Here is a 12,734-nt window from a genome sequence, read left to right on the forward strand (position 1 = left end):
AGAGATTATCTATCACCTTTGGAACAAAGTGCAAGCTCTGCTCAGCAGGAGAGGGTGCTGTAAGGCCTGTTTACTTCTCCATCCTCCTGTGTCCTTGCTCATTCCCTCTTCCCCACAACTACAGCCCACCAGCACAGACCGGGTTCTATGTTTTGGCTTCCCAGCCTATACCAGGATGGTTTCTCCTGTCTGTATACAGGCAGTGCCCTCCGCCTGGAATGCCAGTCCTCTCTTCTGCACCTAGAAATTCCTGCTCCAACTTTAAGCCTCAAATTAGAAGTCTCTTTGGGGTTAGGTGCCCCTCCTCCTGGCTCCCATAGGCTGTGCCTGTCCCTGACAATGCACTCAAGGCATTGAACCATAGTTGCTTGGTTACCGAATCTCCCTTGAGCTTTGAGGGCAGCCACCATTTCTTATCCATCTTTTTATCCCTCCATTCTAGGTGAGCACTAGCCTAAAGTATGGTGCTCAAAAACGATTTAGGCAATGAATGAATAATGACGAATAGTCATGGGTCCTAAAAACTCTGTGAAGTGAATAAATGAGTGGGTAACTGGAAGTTCGGGACCAGAGAGAGATGCAGATTAAGATGTTCAGAGATGAGTAAAACCCTATCGCAGACGTCACAGCGAACACGGAACACAAATGCCTGCAGTGAGCAAGTCTAGAGGATTTAAGAGGGAGTCATTCAGCTCAAGGCCAGGAGGCGTGTCTAGGCCTGACCACGCCCTCCCCCGCCAATGGGAGGCCTCGTTATCCTCCAAGCCTCCGCCCCTTTCACCCGCCGGGGCGGGGCCGGCCACTCCAGGAAATAAGACTACATTTCCCGGCGCACCGCGCGGCGCGGGGCGAAAGAGGAGCCGGAAGTGGGGCGCGCTAGGTCTAAGGGCACGAGGGAAGTGGCGGGCGGGGACTGAGGGGGGCGTGCAGGTGAGCGGACGGGCCGGGTTTCGCCGGCATGGCCGAGGCCAGGAAGCGCCGGGAGTTGCTTCCCTTGATCTACCAGCATCTGTTAAAGGCGGGCTATGTGCGCGCGGCGCGGGAAGTGAAGGAGCAGAGTGGCCAGGTAAGCGTGCGCGAGCCGTGTACTAGGGCCGCGTGCAAGATTTGGAGAGCGACTACCTGCGCCCCCTCCCTTAGCGGCCTGGCGGGCGCCCGGAGCCGGACCCTGCGGTGCCCCGGGAGGCGGCCAGGGGTAGTGAAGGAGCCGCAGCCTCTGCCCCCTGCGGCTCCCTGTCCTTCTGGGCCTCAGTTTCCCCAGCTGTGCAGTGGGCGGGCCGGGATGTGAGATCCGACGCGCAGGGCTTTGTAATTTCCGCGCTCCTTACCTCCACCCCCTTCCTGGTAGTGGCGGTTTAAACTTTCCGAAGTCTCGGGCCACGTGGCTCAGCGCGGCCGCGGAGGGCGAGAGGGTTGCTGAGAGTCTGAGGGGTGAATTGCGACCAGACCCCGGGAAGCGTGAGGAGGCGAAAGAGCGCCGAGGGAAGGGGCTTGTGGCCCCTTACTTGAGGTGAAGCTCCGGCCCTCATCCCTCCCCTAGTGGGTCAGACAGCTTTGGATTGCGAGCTTGTGGTGGAGTCATTGCTTACTTCATTTTTTTCAGCACTCAACTCTGGCGCTCAGGGTGCTGGTGATAGAATGTTGAGCACGGTCCCCCAGCCCTCCTAGGGTTTACATTCTAAATCTAGTAGGGGAAGTGGACATAAAGCAAAGAATCACAAAAGTAACTGTACACCTAACACATTAGGTGCCAAGAATGAGAGACATAGGGTGATAAGACAGAATGGCAAATTGCCCATGTCAGGGATATCCAGGACTGCTTTCCCCGCGAAGTGGATGTTGATTTGAGACCTGAGAGAAGGAAAGTGGATATTCCAGGCAGAGGTGCAAATGCTCTGTGGTGGGAGGGAACTTGTTGCATTTGTACTGGCCTCTGGGAAGTCCACTGTGGCTGAAGCGTGGAGTACAGGGTGACAGTAGGTAGGGAGCTAGCTAGAGCCCTACTGTAGTTAGTTTGGGCTTTATTTGAAGAGCAGTGGTAAGCCACTGGAGGGTTTAAAGCTGGCAAAGTGGATATTGACCTGATTAGTCACCCCTTTGGCTGTGGTGTAGGCTCTGGTCCTGATGCTTGCTCCCAGGATCTCCCTGAAGGGTGATGGGCCCTAAGACATTATCCTAGTTTTTCTCAACCCTCTCTGGACCTTGATTGCCTTCTTACTCCATTTAGGTCACTTAACGGGTAAGTGGGGTAAGAGACAGTACCCATCTTCACTGGGGCATTTGTCTAGGCCAAAGTATTTTGGCCTCATGGAGCATACAGTGTAGCAGGAGCAGACAGATGACAAATATTTAAAAAAAAAAAAAGAAAAGGTTAATGATGTAGTGTGTTAGGTGATCATAGGTGTTAGCTATAAAAGTAAGGCAGGCAAGGAGGATAAAGAATATCAGGGTTCAGTTATAAATAGGGTGATCAGGAAGCCCCACTGAGAAGGTGACATTTCACCTGACATTTCACCTCTGAGAAGGCAGAGACCTTAAGGAAGTAAGGGAATGAGCTATGTAGTTAGCAGGAGAGAGCATTCCAGGCAGAAAGAAAAGCAGCACTTTTGAGGGCCAGTGAGGAAGCAAGTGTGCCTGGGGCAGAGCAGAGTGAAACCGACAATTGGAGTCTGTGTTATCAGCTCATGTGCTGGGCACTGACTAGAGTATCTTGTTCAGGCCTGATAGCATCCTGCTAGGTGGGTGCTGCTCTTATCCCTGTGTTATAAAGAAGAGCCTGAAGTTTGAAGAGGTGAAGAGATTAGCTCAGCCAGTTAACAGAGGAGCTGTGCCTGACTCCACATGCAGCCTCTTGGCCATTCTGCCCGGATCCCTGATTCTGCCCTCACCTCACATTGCTAACTTGATCTCCCTGGGGCACTTGACACCCTGGGTTCTTGACATTTACAGAGTGGGCCATCTGGCCTTGGCTCCAAAGGGCTGGATTCCACCCAGTTCCCTCTGCTTCTATCAAGGGACCGGCCCATTTGGTTCTAGTCTCTTCCCAGCGAATGAGTGGACCGCGGTCATGCCACCTGGACGCCTTGGGTGTCTGGGCTGTGGTTCGTACTGCCCTGAGAAGATTGACCCACCTGGCCTTTCAAAGACTTTGGAAGGTCAGGGGTGGAAAAAACTCTGTCTTGTGGCCTCTAAGCATGGAGAGTGCAAGGGAGGTTGGGGGCTGCTGGATAAATGCTAGCCTGGAACATTCTAACTCCAGTATCTCAAAGGTACCTCTCACTAACATGTTGTCTTAAAAGTTTTTAGCTGCGGGGCGCCTGGGTGGCTCAGTTGGTTAAGTGACTGCCTTCGGCTCAGGTCATGATCCTGGAGTCCCGGGATCGAGTCCCACATCGGGCTCCCTGCTCAGCGGGGAGTCTGCTTCTCCCTCTGACCCTCCTCCCTCTCATGCTCTCTGTCTCTCATTCTCTCTCGCAAATAAATAAAATCTTTAAAAAAAAAAAAATTAAAAAGAAAGTTTTTAGCTGCAAGTACTTGCTCTGCTTGTCTCTGGAAGGTTTGAGTGGTACAGACAGGGCCAAGCAGACATATTTTCCAGAGCAAAAAGTCTCCTGTGAGGTCTTGGAGAGTTGGGCCCAAGGAGGATCCATATTGTGCTGGGGGGTTAATTGCTGCTTTCTCTTTACTTCTCTGCAGAAAAGTTTCCTGACTCAGCCTGTAACCCTTATGGACATCTATACTCACTGGCAACAGTAAGTCTGATGGGGCTGAAAGAGTGGAGTAGGGACACCCCAACCCATCAGCTTGAAATAAGCTAGGATTCTAATCTGATCTGCGATCTGTCTGCATAGCCCACTGTGGACACTGGCATTGCCCCCGAGAAGCCAGGTCACAGGTATGGGTGTCTGATAGTGAGACAGAACGCTGAAAGCTGAGATCAGTGCTTTCAAGGACCACTTGAAAGCTTCTCAGCAGCTTGTTACTCATTCAGTCAACAAACATTTATTGAGTACCTACCCGCTAAATGCCAGGTCCTATTCTAAGCATGGAGATAACTGTCATGAGTGAGACAGACATGGTTCCTTCTTTCCCGGAGCTGACATTGGAGTCAGGGAGGTAAGCATGCCTCAAAGAATGAAACAAATAAGTGTAAAATTAAAATGGTAGTAACAATTATGAAAAAGGACCTGGTGCCAAAACCCCATAAACGGGTTAGCTGGGCCTCATTTGGGGGTTTAGGAGGGGTTTCCCTGTGGTGACCTTTGGTATAAGGGCTGCAGGGAGTGGGGGAGAGAACTAGGCAATAGGTCTGGAGAGGCAGGTAGAGTGGGCCTGGCAGAAGGAACTGTGGTGCTGAGGCCGTAGCTGCAGCCACAGGCCAGAGGAGGCTGGACGGCTCGCAGGGTCCACCCCATGCAAGGCCTCATCGTCCATGGTGAGAAGTTGTGTCTTTGTCCCAAGGGCAGTGGGAGCCATGAAAGGGTGCAGTAGAGAGTGGTGAGATCACTCTGCAGGATGGCATGGCTGGTTGGGGCTGTGGACACCATCATCCAGGCAAGAGCCGATGGGGCTTGAGACAGGAATAACAGAGGGGGTAGAGCATCAGATAGTCAATTCCAGGAATATTAGGGGATGAGACTGGGAGCTGTGGATGGTCTGGAGGGGTGGGCTCCTTGACTCCCAGGTGCCTGGCTTGTGCCCTTGCATGGAAGGTGGGCCTGAGCAAGAAGCAAGAAGCAAGTCCAGTTTGGGGGGAGAGATGGAGGGAAGGGGAGGACATGTTGAGTGTGAAATGTCTGTGAAACATGCAGAAACAGGAAAGGGGGGATAATCCAAGGGCATATCAACAGAGGAATGGTGTGAGAGGGAGGGAGGGGATAATCATTCTCTCCGTGAACTGGCCTGACCACAGTCATCCACGGGAGTGAAGGACCTGCAGTCATGTCCCATGAAGAGTGATTAGAAACTACTGAACTGTCCAGGTTGGACAAGAGATGGCAAAGGGGCAGGTGATATGTCTGCACATCTCTGAGGACAAAGGGAGTGGGCCGTTCTCTGGGGCTCTGAGAGACTAAAGTGGGACCCAGATGTACTGCAATAGGGAGACAGTCTTCAGCTTCTGAATATAAGCGCTTGGTCATCAGAGCTACCCAAAATGAGGTAGGCTACTGTTTCCTGTCATCGGAGGTGTGTAAGCAAAGGCAAGAATGGTGTGGAAGAGATCCCAGCTTCCAGTGGAGAGCTAAGGTCTGTGAAGGCCCTGTCAGCTCTCAGTTCTCAGCTTTCCTCTGCTGTAAGGTAGGGTTAGAGTGCAGTGCACACCCTGCACCCTGCACTTCCTCTCCCTCACCCGCTTCAGCATGCCCAGGGGTCTGGCACTTCCTTCCCTAGAGAGCTGCTTCAGTGAGCCCCTTCCTTGTCACTGGTCCCTTCTGTGGGTGAGGGGTACTGAATGCAACGAGGACCTCACACCCACCAGAGGCAGCCTAGTCTAATGGTTCTCAGCAAAGTTCAAACCCCACAACGAGCTGTATGACCTTGGGCAAACTTGGCTTCCTTGAGTCTGTGTCTTCATCTGTAAAGTATAGTAATAATAAATAAGGGGCTAAACCTGGCCATCGGAGGCACCCCCCCCCGCATATTTATAGAGCAGCAGCTACTATGAGCCAGAACTGTTCTTGATATATCTGGAACCGACCAGAGAAAAATCCCCGCCCTTTTGAAACTTAGATTCTGTTGGGGTGAAAGGGGCAGAATGAATTGAGAAGTGTAATAAATGAAACCTCAGGGGAGTCCCAACAAGTGGCCTTCCTGGGAACAAGGGACCACAAACTGGCAGAGCACGTCTAGCCCAGCTGGAGAACACGGGGCATAGACAGTGACTCTGTCGGGGTGGGAGGGTGAGGTCAGGGGAGATGGTCCTTGCACATTCCAGGGACTCAGCCATATGGGTTCTTGTCCTGCCCGTGCCGCAGACTTCCAAACCTCCTGCTCTCTGACCCTAAGCAAGTCACTTAGTTGTTCATTTTTTGAGATGTAAGCTACATGCTGAAGATACTTAGTGAGCCAGCAGAGGTTCCTGCCAGCCCCCCCCCCACCCCCTGGGGTTTGACTACGTAGTTGGGGAGTCAGGCAGGAAGTAAGTAGAATAGCAGAAGAGAGAAAAGTGCTCTGAAGAAAATGAAACAGGATGGCAGGGCAGAGACTGGCGGGGGTGGAGCACGATCAGGCAGGGCCTTTGAGGAGTCTGTATTGGCGCTGAGTCCTGAAGCACAGGAAGGACCTGAGCAGGGTCTTCCAGAAAGAGGGTAGTGCAGGTGCTGCAAGTTCTGGAGGAGGGGGAGCCTGGATGGTTCTATGAACGGCCTACAGGTGCTGGCTCATCCCACTCAGTGATTGTTGGCCATTGTTATATAATGTTATTGACCCTTCCTGACTATTTTGAAGACTAATAGTTTACGAAATGTGTGAAGATGCAGAATACAAGTGTATTACACCATGTTCTCAAACTCTCTATGCACATTTCCTTAGGGGGTGCGCGGGGGGCATGTCTTTCTTTTCAAATCTCCTGGAGGTGTCCTTGTCACCTGGTTGGTATAGCCAGTCACCCTTGTCCTGCAGAACCTCAGAGGTTGGTCAGAAGCGGAAGGCAGAGGAGGATGCGGCGCTGCAGGCTAAGAAGACCCGAGTGTCAGACCCCATCAGCAGCTCTGAGAGCTCAGAAGAGGAAGAGGACGAGGCAGAAGCTGAAGCCACCAAAGCCAGTAAGAGTCCTGCACGCTGGGGGAGCTTCCATCGGTGTGTTTGTAGGGGCTCAGCCCAGGGCCCTGCAGCTTTGGGGAGCAGGCTTTTGGATATTGGGTTGTTCTGGGGGAGAGCCCCCCTCCAGCTTCTCCTCCAGTGAGTCCTGGGAAGACCAGGACCTTTTAGAGAGAAAATTGGAAGCATCTCACGTACCTCTTGCAATATTTAGTTGTGGCCTTTCTCGTGCCAAACATTGTGTGCCGGGGACTGGGAATCCAGTGGTGAGCAAAAACTGAGCTGGGCCCTTACAGCCTGATTTGGGGTACAGTGGCTACGTTGGTACAAGCCCCCAGGGATTCTGATAAAGATGGAAAGAAGCCCACACTTGTAGAAGAACTGCTGGAAAGATCTCAGAGGGCAGCTGGTGGGCACCCCTTCTGTGTGGCCTGTGGGCTGTGGGAGAGGGGCTGTGCTTTCTGTTGTTCTGGAAGAGTACGAGGTGGCTTGGGGAGGCTGTCCTGGGCGCTCTGCTTTCAGAGCTCTTGCAGGGGTGACCCCGTGAGGCCTGCCCAGCCCCTTCTCCCCAAGTCCTCAGGACAGTTCATGCTTTAACCAATACAGCTATAACTCCACAGAGGAATCGTCGTTTTTCGCTGCAAGGTAATTGGGTTTTGCTTACGTAGAAGCTAATTCCTTAATTTTAGGTATATTTTCCAATTGTCAAAGAAATCTGGGATTCACTGTGGACTGTTCATTATAGGATATATGAAAATGACTGGTTAAAAAGGCAGGAAAAAAATTACCCATACTCTTGCCACCTACCATTTGGCAAATTATTCTTCCATTTATTTTTCCTGAGCCTGTTTTCAAAAATATTCAAGATCATATTGAATATATATCTTATATCTTTCTTAATCTTTTAAAATTACAGTTGCAAAACAAGTTCACTTTGAACCATACAGAAGCATGTGGAAGAAAAATGAGAGGTTTTCTGTTCTCCTATCCTGGTTCCGTTTTCCCCCCTAAATGTATCCTGGTGGGTAGCTTTACAGCTCTCCCCTTTGCATCTAGTCCTACAGACAGCCGTCCATACGTGCACACATCCATATCTACATACTTTGTAACACAAAAATTGGTCAGTTTCATAGTGACTGATATTTGATATTAATGGATTTTTTTTTTTATATTAATGGATTTTTATTTAGTGATACTTTATGAATTTTTCCGGTGATAACAGAATCATAATTGAGTCCCCATTGAGAGAAGCATATGGAAATATTTGTGGGCAGTGTGGTACAATGTCTGGCATTCTCTTCAGAATCATACTTGATACCAGAAAGGCTGGGTGACATCACATTGGCCACAAGTTGCTAATGGTTGGGGCTGTGTGGTTCGCTGTACTTCCTCTCCACTTACAAACGTATCTAAAATTAAAAAGAGAGGGAGATGGAGTTAAATGCCAGGAAGGGAATTAGACCAATGCTTTCATCTCCAGAGTGTCCTCTCTAATTCACAGCACACCCTAGAAATCTTGTCCTGTCTGAGATCTGGGGAGACAGTCTCCTGGTGTAAGAGCACCAGGAATCTGTGAGTCTCAACATCTGACCAGTTCCCGGGCCCATGGTTCAGCTGCCTTTCTGCTAGAAACCGTTGAAATCCCAAGCAGCTTTCTCTGTGGCCCTGGGGGCAGGCTGGCTGACCATTGCCCCCGTCCTGCTGCGTGACTCTCGGGCTGTAGTGTGGTCACCTGTCAGGCTGGCCCACCCTGAAGTTGGGCCGGGCCACCAAGGTATGCAGCATGCCTGTGAGCCAGCCCTTTTCTCTGGGACCACCAGTTTCTCATGCCAGCAGGGAGTCGGGACTCCCTGGGGGACTCGGACCGGTGGCTTTCACGTCTCCCTGCCCTCTTGCTCCTTCTGGCTGGGGCTCCTGCACCGCGGAGCTCTTTTCCACAAGTCTGGGCTCAGCCTCAGGTCCTCGCGCCAGCACCAGACAGCCATACCAGTTGAACTGTCAGGTGAGCCAAGACCTGTTGGCTGTTCTTAATGAGAAAAAGCTCATCTGGCTCATCCCGCGGGTGTTTCTGTCTTGCAGCCCCAAGACTAGCGTCTACCAACTCCTCAGTGGCGGGGCCAGTTTTGCCATCAAGCGCAAAAGAAAAAGCCAAGGTGAGTAGGTCCACCTTCCAAGCTGTGGTCTATGGGAGTGAAGTGCCCTACAGGGGACAGTCCCCTGCGTCAGAGGAGGATAGGGTTGTGGGTAACGGACTGACTTGGATTCAAATGTCAGCCTTTGTCACCAGCTGTGTGATCCTAGCACGTCCCTTCACCTCTCTGGGCCTCAGTTTCCTTTTCTGTAAGGTGGGAACAGTGCCCACTGCTCTGGGCCCCTGGGCACAGTATGCACCTGTAACAGCTTCTTTCCGCCCATCATCCCCGCATTCTCCTGTTCAGCTAACAACTTGTGACCCATCCAGTTACTTTCCAGCCACCGTGGGAGGCAGTGGGGCCACCACAGTGAATAAGACACCTATGGTTCTGAAAGCGCGAAGCTCATTTTCTAGACTGAAACCACTTAGAGAGGAATACCATGTGCTGGTAGTCCATAATGCAGCATCGGACACACAAGGACGCTGAGCTGCATCCCCGAGCTGCCTGGCCCGCTGGCAGCAATGCGAAGAAGTGCTAGGAACCACAGCTGACCGCTCGTTACCACTTAGCAAGTAACTCCTGTGTCCCAGGAACTGTAATTGGGCTTTCTCCATGCCTCTGTGAGGGCAGGTACCACTGTCGGCCCCACCTTAAAGATGAAGAAACAGACCGAGGGAGGGAATTTGCCCAAACTCTCACGGCTAGGAAGGGGTCTGTGCTTGACATTCACCAGGCCACACCCGGCATGTCTGTCACCACTGTCCTTTGTAGGCAAAGACCAAGAAAGCCAGCCAGATGGTGAACTCCACACCACATCCGGCCTCTGGAAAGGCAGTGGCCCACCTTCTGTCTGGGAGGTCCCCCAGGAAGTCAGCAGGGCCCTCAGCAAATACCATCCTGGTCTCAGAAACTGAGGAGGAGGGCAGTGTCCCGGCCCTCGGAACCACGGCCAAGCCTGGTGAGCAGTGCTGACCTCTAGACGCGAAGCCCCCTGAGTTTGGGCTGGGGAGGCAGGCCCCGGGCACTGCTCTATCCAGCTCTGGGACATTCTGGAATTTAGAGGTTTATCTCCATGGCAGTAAGGGCTCTGCACCTCGATGAGGGAGGGTCTGCTGCAGGGACACGTCAGGCTTTGCCAAGGGAGCTGGAGCAGCCTGGGTGGTGGGGGAAAATTTTCTGGTTTATTGCTCTCAGGTGGGTCTGGGGCCCACTGGAAAGGCTGAGGCTAAAGTGAGAGGCCTGGGTTTGCCTCAGTTTCTCATGTCAAATAGGCGTTTGCCTGCCTGCCTCAGTGTGATGATGATGGAAGGAGATCTCTGAGCCATCAGACGCTGGCTTGTGTGTGTTAGGACCTAGTCTAACGCTTCCCAGGGCCAAAGGAGTGTGGCAGCGCAGGGATACGAGTGGCATGCACCTCAGCTGTGGGGTTTCGGGATAGGTGGTGCAGAAGCTCCGCACACGAGAAGTGAGCCCAGGGCACCTGCCTCTCATTGGCTGGCGTGGCAGAGTGCTGGCGAGGGGAGGGGAGTCTGGAAGGGCAGGCCCTCAGTCCTCTCCCTCTTCCTCCCTCAGGAATGGCATCAGCCAACCAGGCCGACAGCTCCAGCGAGGAGACCTCCAGCTCGAGCGATGAGACCTACGTGGAGGTAATGGCCACCATCCTCAGGAGGTGCCCTCTGCAAACCTCTAGCCCTCCCAGAGCCTGGCCGGGGCTTCGCACACCAGTGGGGCCAAGTCAGTTCAGCCAGTGTTTCAGGGGGACTGGGAGCTGGAAAGGCCGAGGCCTGGGGAGGGGAGCCAGGTGCTGCTCATCGCACCTTGGGCATGAGAGAGGTTTCGGGTTGGCGGGGAGAGACGCCAACCTGTCTGTAGGACAAGGGGAGCCTTCCTGGGAGAGGTGGCACTGGAGCAGGGCCTCGACACACAGGGGACTCCCCAGGAAGGGATGTGGGGGAAAGTGTTTAAGCAGGAAGAGCTGCACGAGCCAAGGCCCAGGGGCAGGAGGGTGGCCGTCCCGTGGTGTGGTCAGGTGAGATGGGTGAGGGGCTCTGGGCACGTGATCAGAGATGGTCAGATGGTCAGGTGTTAGTCTGTGGCCTTAGCTCTTCTCTGAGCTGTGACCAGGGAGTCTTTCTTTATGGGGCACCTGGGCCTTGGGAATATAGTGGTAGGCAGGAGTGCATGATTCCTGCTGCCGTGGGGACGTGGAGGGGTCCTCAGAAGTTTGACTGCAGTGCTGAAGGTTGCTAGGGGAAATGTAGAGAGCCCCGAGGGGCAGCAACAAGGATGTGGCGCCGTAGACGAGGTGCAAGTTACAGAAAAAGGGTCAGAGGTAGGCAGGGGCCCCATTCTGCTGCCAGACCATGAGGGCCAGCAGGAGTTTGGGTTGTACTCTAGGCTCTGTGAGAAGCCATCTCAAAGTTTTCGGCATGGAGGTAAGGTGGCCTGATTTATGATGGAGAAAGGTTGCTGGTCGTAGCCTGGGTTGGAGGACAGGGCAGAGGGAAAGTAGCAAGACCGTTGAAGCTGGCGGAGTGAGGCTGGTGGCAGGCGCCAGGGCGCCTACTAGAAAGGGCCTGTGGAGGGAGAACCAGCAGGAGTCGGGGCGGGAGGGTTGATCTGGTGCCCAGAGTACTTCTCCCTTGCTTCCTGCCTCACCCAGTAACCTCCTGTCTACCCCAGGCCTGGCCGAGGGCCACTCCCCACATCCCATCCTCACCTGGCTACAGCCATCAGGGCGCCCCGGAAAGCCAGCAGTCAGACACACAGCTTCAGTGGGCCAGAGGCCAGCACAGGGCCCTAACAGTAGTGAGGAGTTTGTGATTGAGGAGATGGCTGTCCCGGGAACCCAGGGTCAGGTGAAATCTGATGACGGAGGTGGAGGTAGGGCACTGCCTGCCTTGGAAATGTCAGAGTTTTAGAAGTCTAAGAAAGAGCCCATAGAGGAGAGGAATGTGCCCGAACAAGCCAGTGGTGAGACTGGAGTTCTAATCCTGGCCTCCTGGCCCTTGGGATGGCCACCACGATCAGATACTGTAGTCGAAGGGGCGGACAGGGTGAGCCTCCAGGTGGCAGAGGAGTATAGTGTTTGAGGGTTCTGCCCCCAAGGCCACACAGACATGGGTTCTAGTCATGACTTTGCCCTTCATATGGTCTTGAATGACTTAACCTCCCTGAACTTCTTGTCCTTTTCTGGAAAATGAGTGTAAAGATAGCATCTGTCTCGGGGATTTGAGAATCAGAAGATACAAGGAAAGGACTTTATAAACCATAAAGCCTCTCCTACCCCTCAGAGGCAAAGATGATTAGTTTTTCCCTAATCGCATTTTCTTGTTCCAGATGAAACCTTCAGTAAAACCGCCCCAGGTCAAAGCCTCACCAGCCCCTGCCAAGGACTCTCTCGGGAGAGGGGCAGCCCCAACCTCTGGGAAGGCAGGGGATGTGACACCCCAAGTCAGAGGCGGTGCTCTGACCCCAGCCAGCAAGGCCAAGGAGCCGGAAGAGGACTCAGAAAGCAGTGAAGAGGAGTCTGAGAGTGAGGAGGGGGCCCCTGCGGAACCACCCCACCAGGTGAGTCCTGGGGGCGGACTACCCCTCAGCGTCCCGCATCCCCCAGCAGCCAGGGAGTCTTCCATGGCCAGCAGAGGCTGGCCGAATGGCTACATGATGAGCACCTCCTCTGCCAGATAAGACTCACCTTAGGGTTTGGGGAGCAGGAGGTGGAGGTGTGAAAATTGAAGGGCAAGGACAGTTGGGCTTGCGTCAGCCACCTGTGGAAATTGCCCTTTCTGCCCAACCAGCAGCCTAGAAGGGCTGCTTCCTACAGGATGGTCCTGCACC

The 12,734-nt window shown here is 53.3% G+C and overlaps 1 protein-coding gene across 10 annotated transcripts in view; it reads left to right on the forward strand.

Moving 5' to 3' along the window:
- Positions 1 to 882: 882 nt before the first annotated feature.
- The window catches only part of LOC118006693 (treacle protein-like), a 37,412-nt gene continuing 25,560 nt past the window's right edge, over positions 883 to 12,734 (forward strand). For 8 of the 10 annotated variants that reach the window (XM_034999456.1, XM_034999458.1, XM_034999465.1 and 5 more), the window contains exons 1-7: positions 883 to 1,066; positions 3,697 to 3,752; positions 6,622 to 6,764; positions 8,839 to 8,912; positions 9,666 to 9,852; positions 10,467 to 10,540; positions 12,234 to 12,464. In XM_034999456.1, coding sequence (XP_034855347.1) covers positions 959 to 1,066; positions 3,697 to 3,752; positions 6,622 to 6,764; positions 8,839 to 8,912; positions 9,666 to 9,852; positions 10,467 to 10,540; positions 12,234 to 12,464 — 873 coding nt within the window. In that variant the 5' untranslated portion in view covers positions 883 to 958. The remainder of the gene's footprint in view (positions 1,067 to 3,696; positions 3,753 to 6,621; positions 6,765 to 8,838; positions 8,913 to 9,665; positions 9,853 to 10,466; positions 10,541 to 12,233; positions 12,465 to 12,734) is intronic. The other 2 variants (XM_034999462.1, XM_034999461.1) reach the window with 1 other exon arrangement.

Source organism: Mirounga leonina, unplaced genomic scaffold, assembly GCF_011800145.1.
Source record: "Mirounga leonina isolate KUSES-001 unplaced genomic scaffold, KU_Mleo_1.0 Mir_98, whole genome shotgun sequence".
Classification (NCBI taxonomy): Eukaryota; Metazoa; Chordata; class Mammalia; order Carnivora; family Phocidae; genus Mirounga; species Mirounga leonina.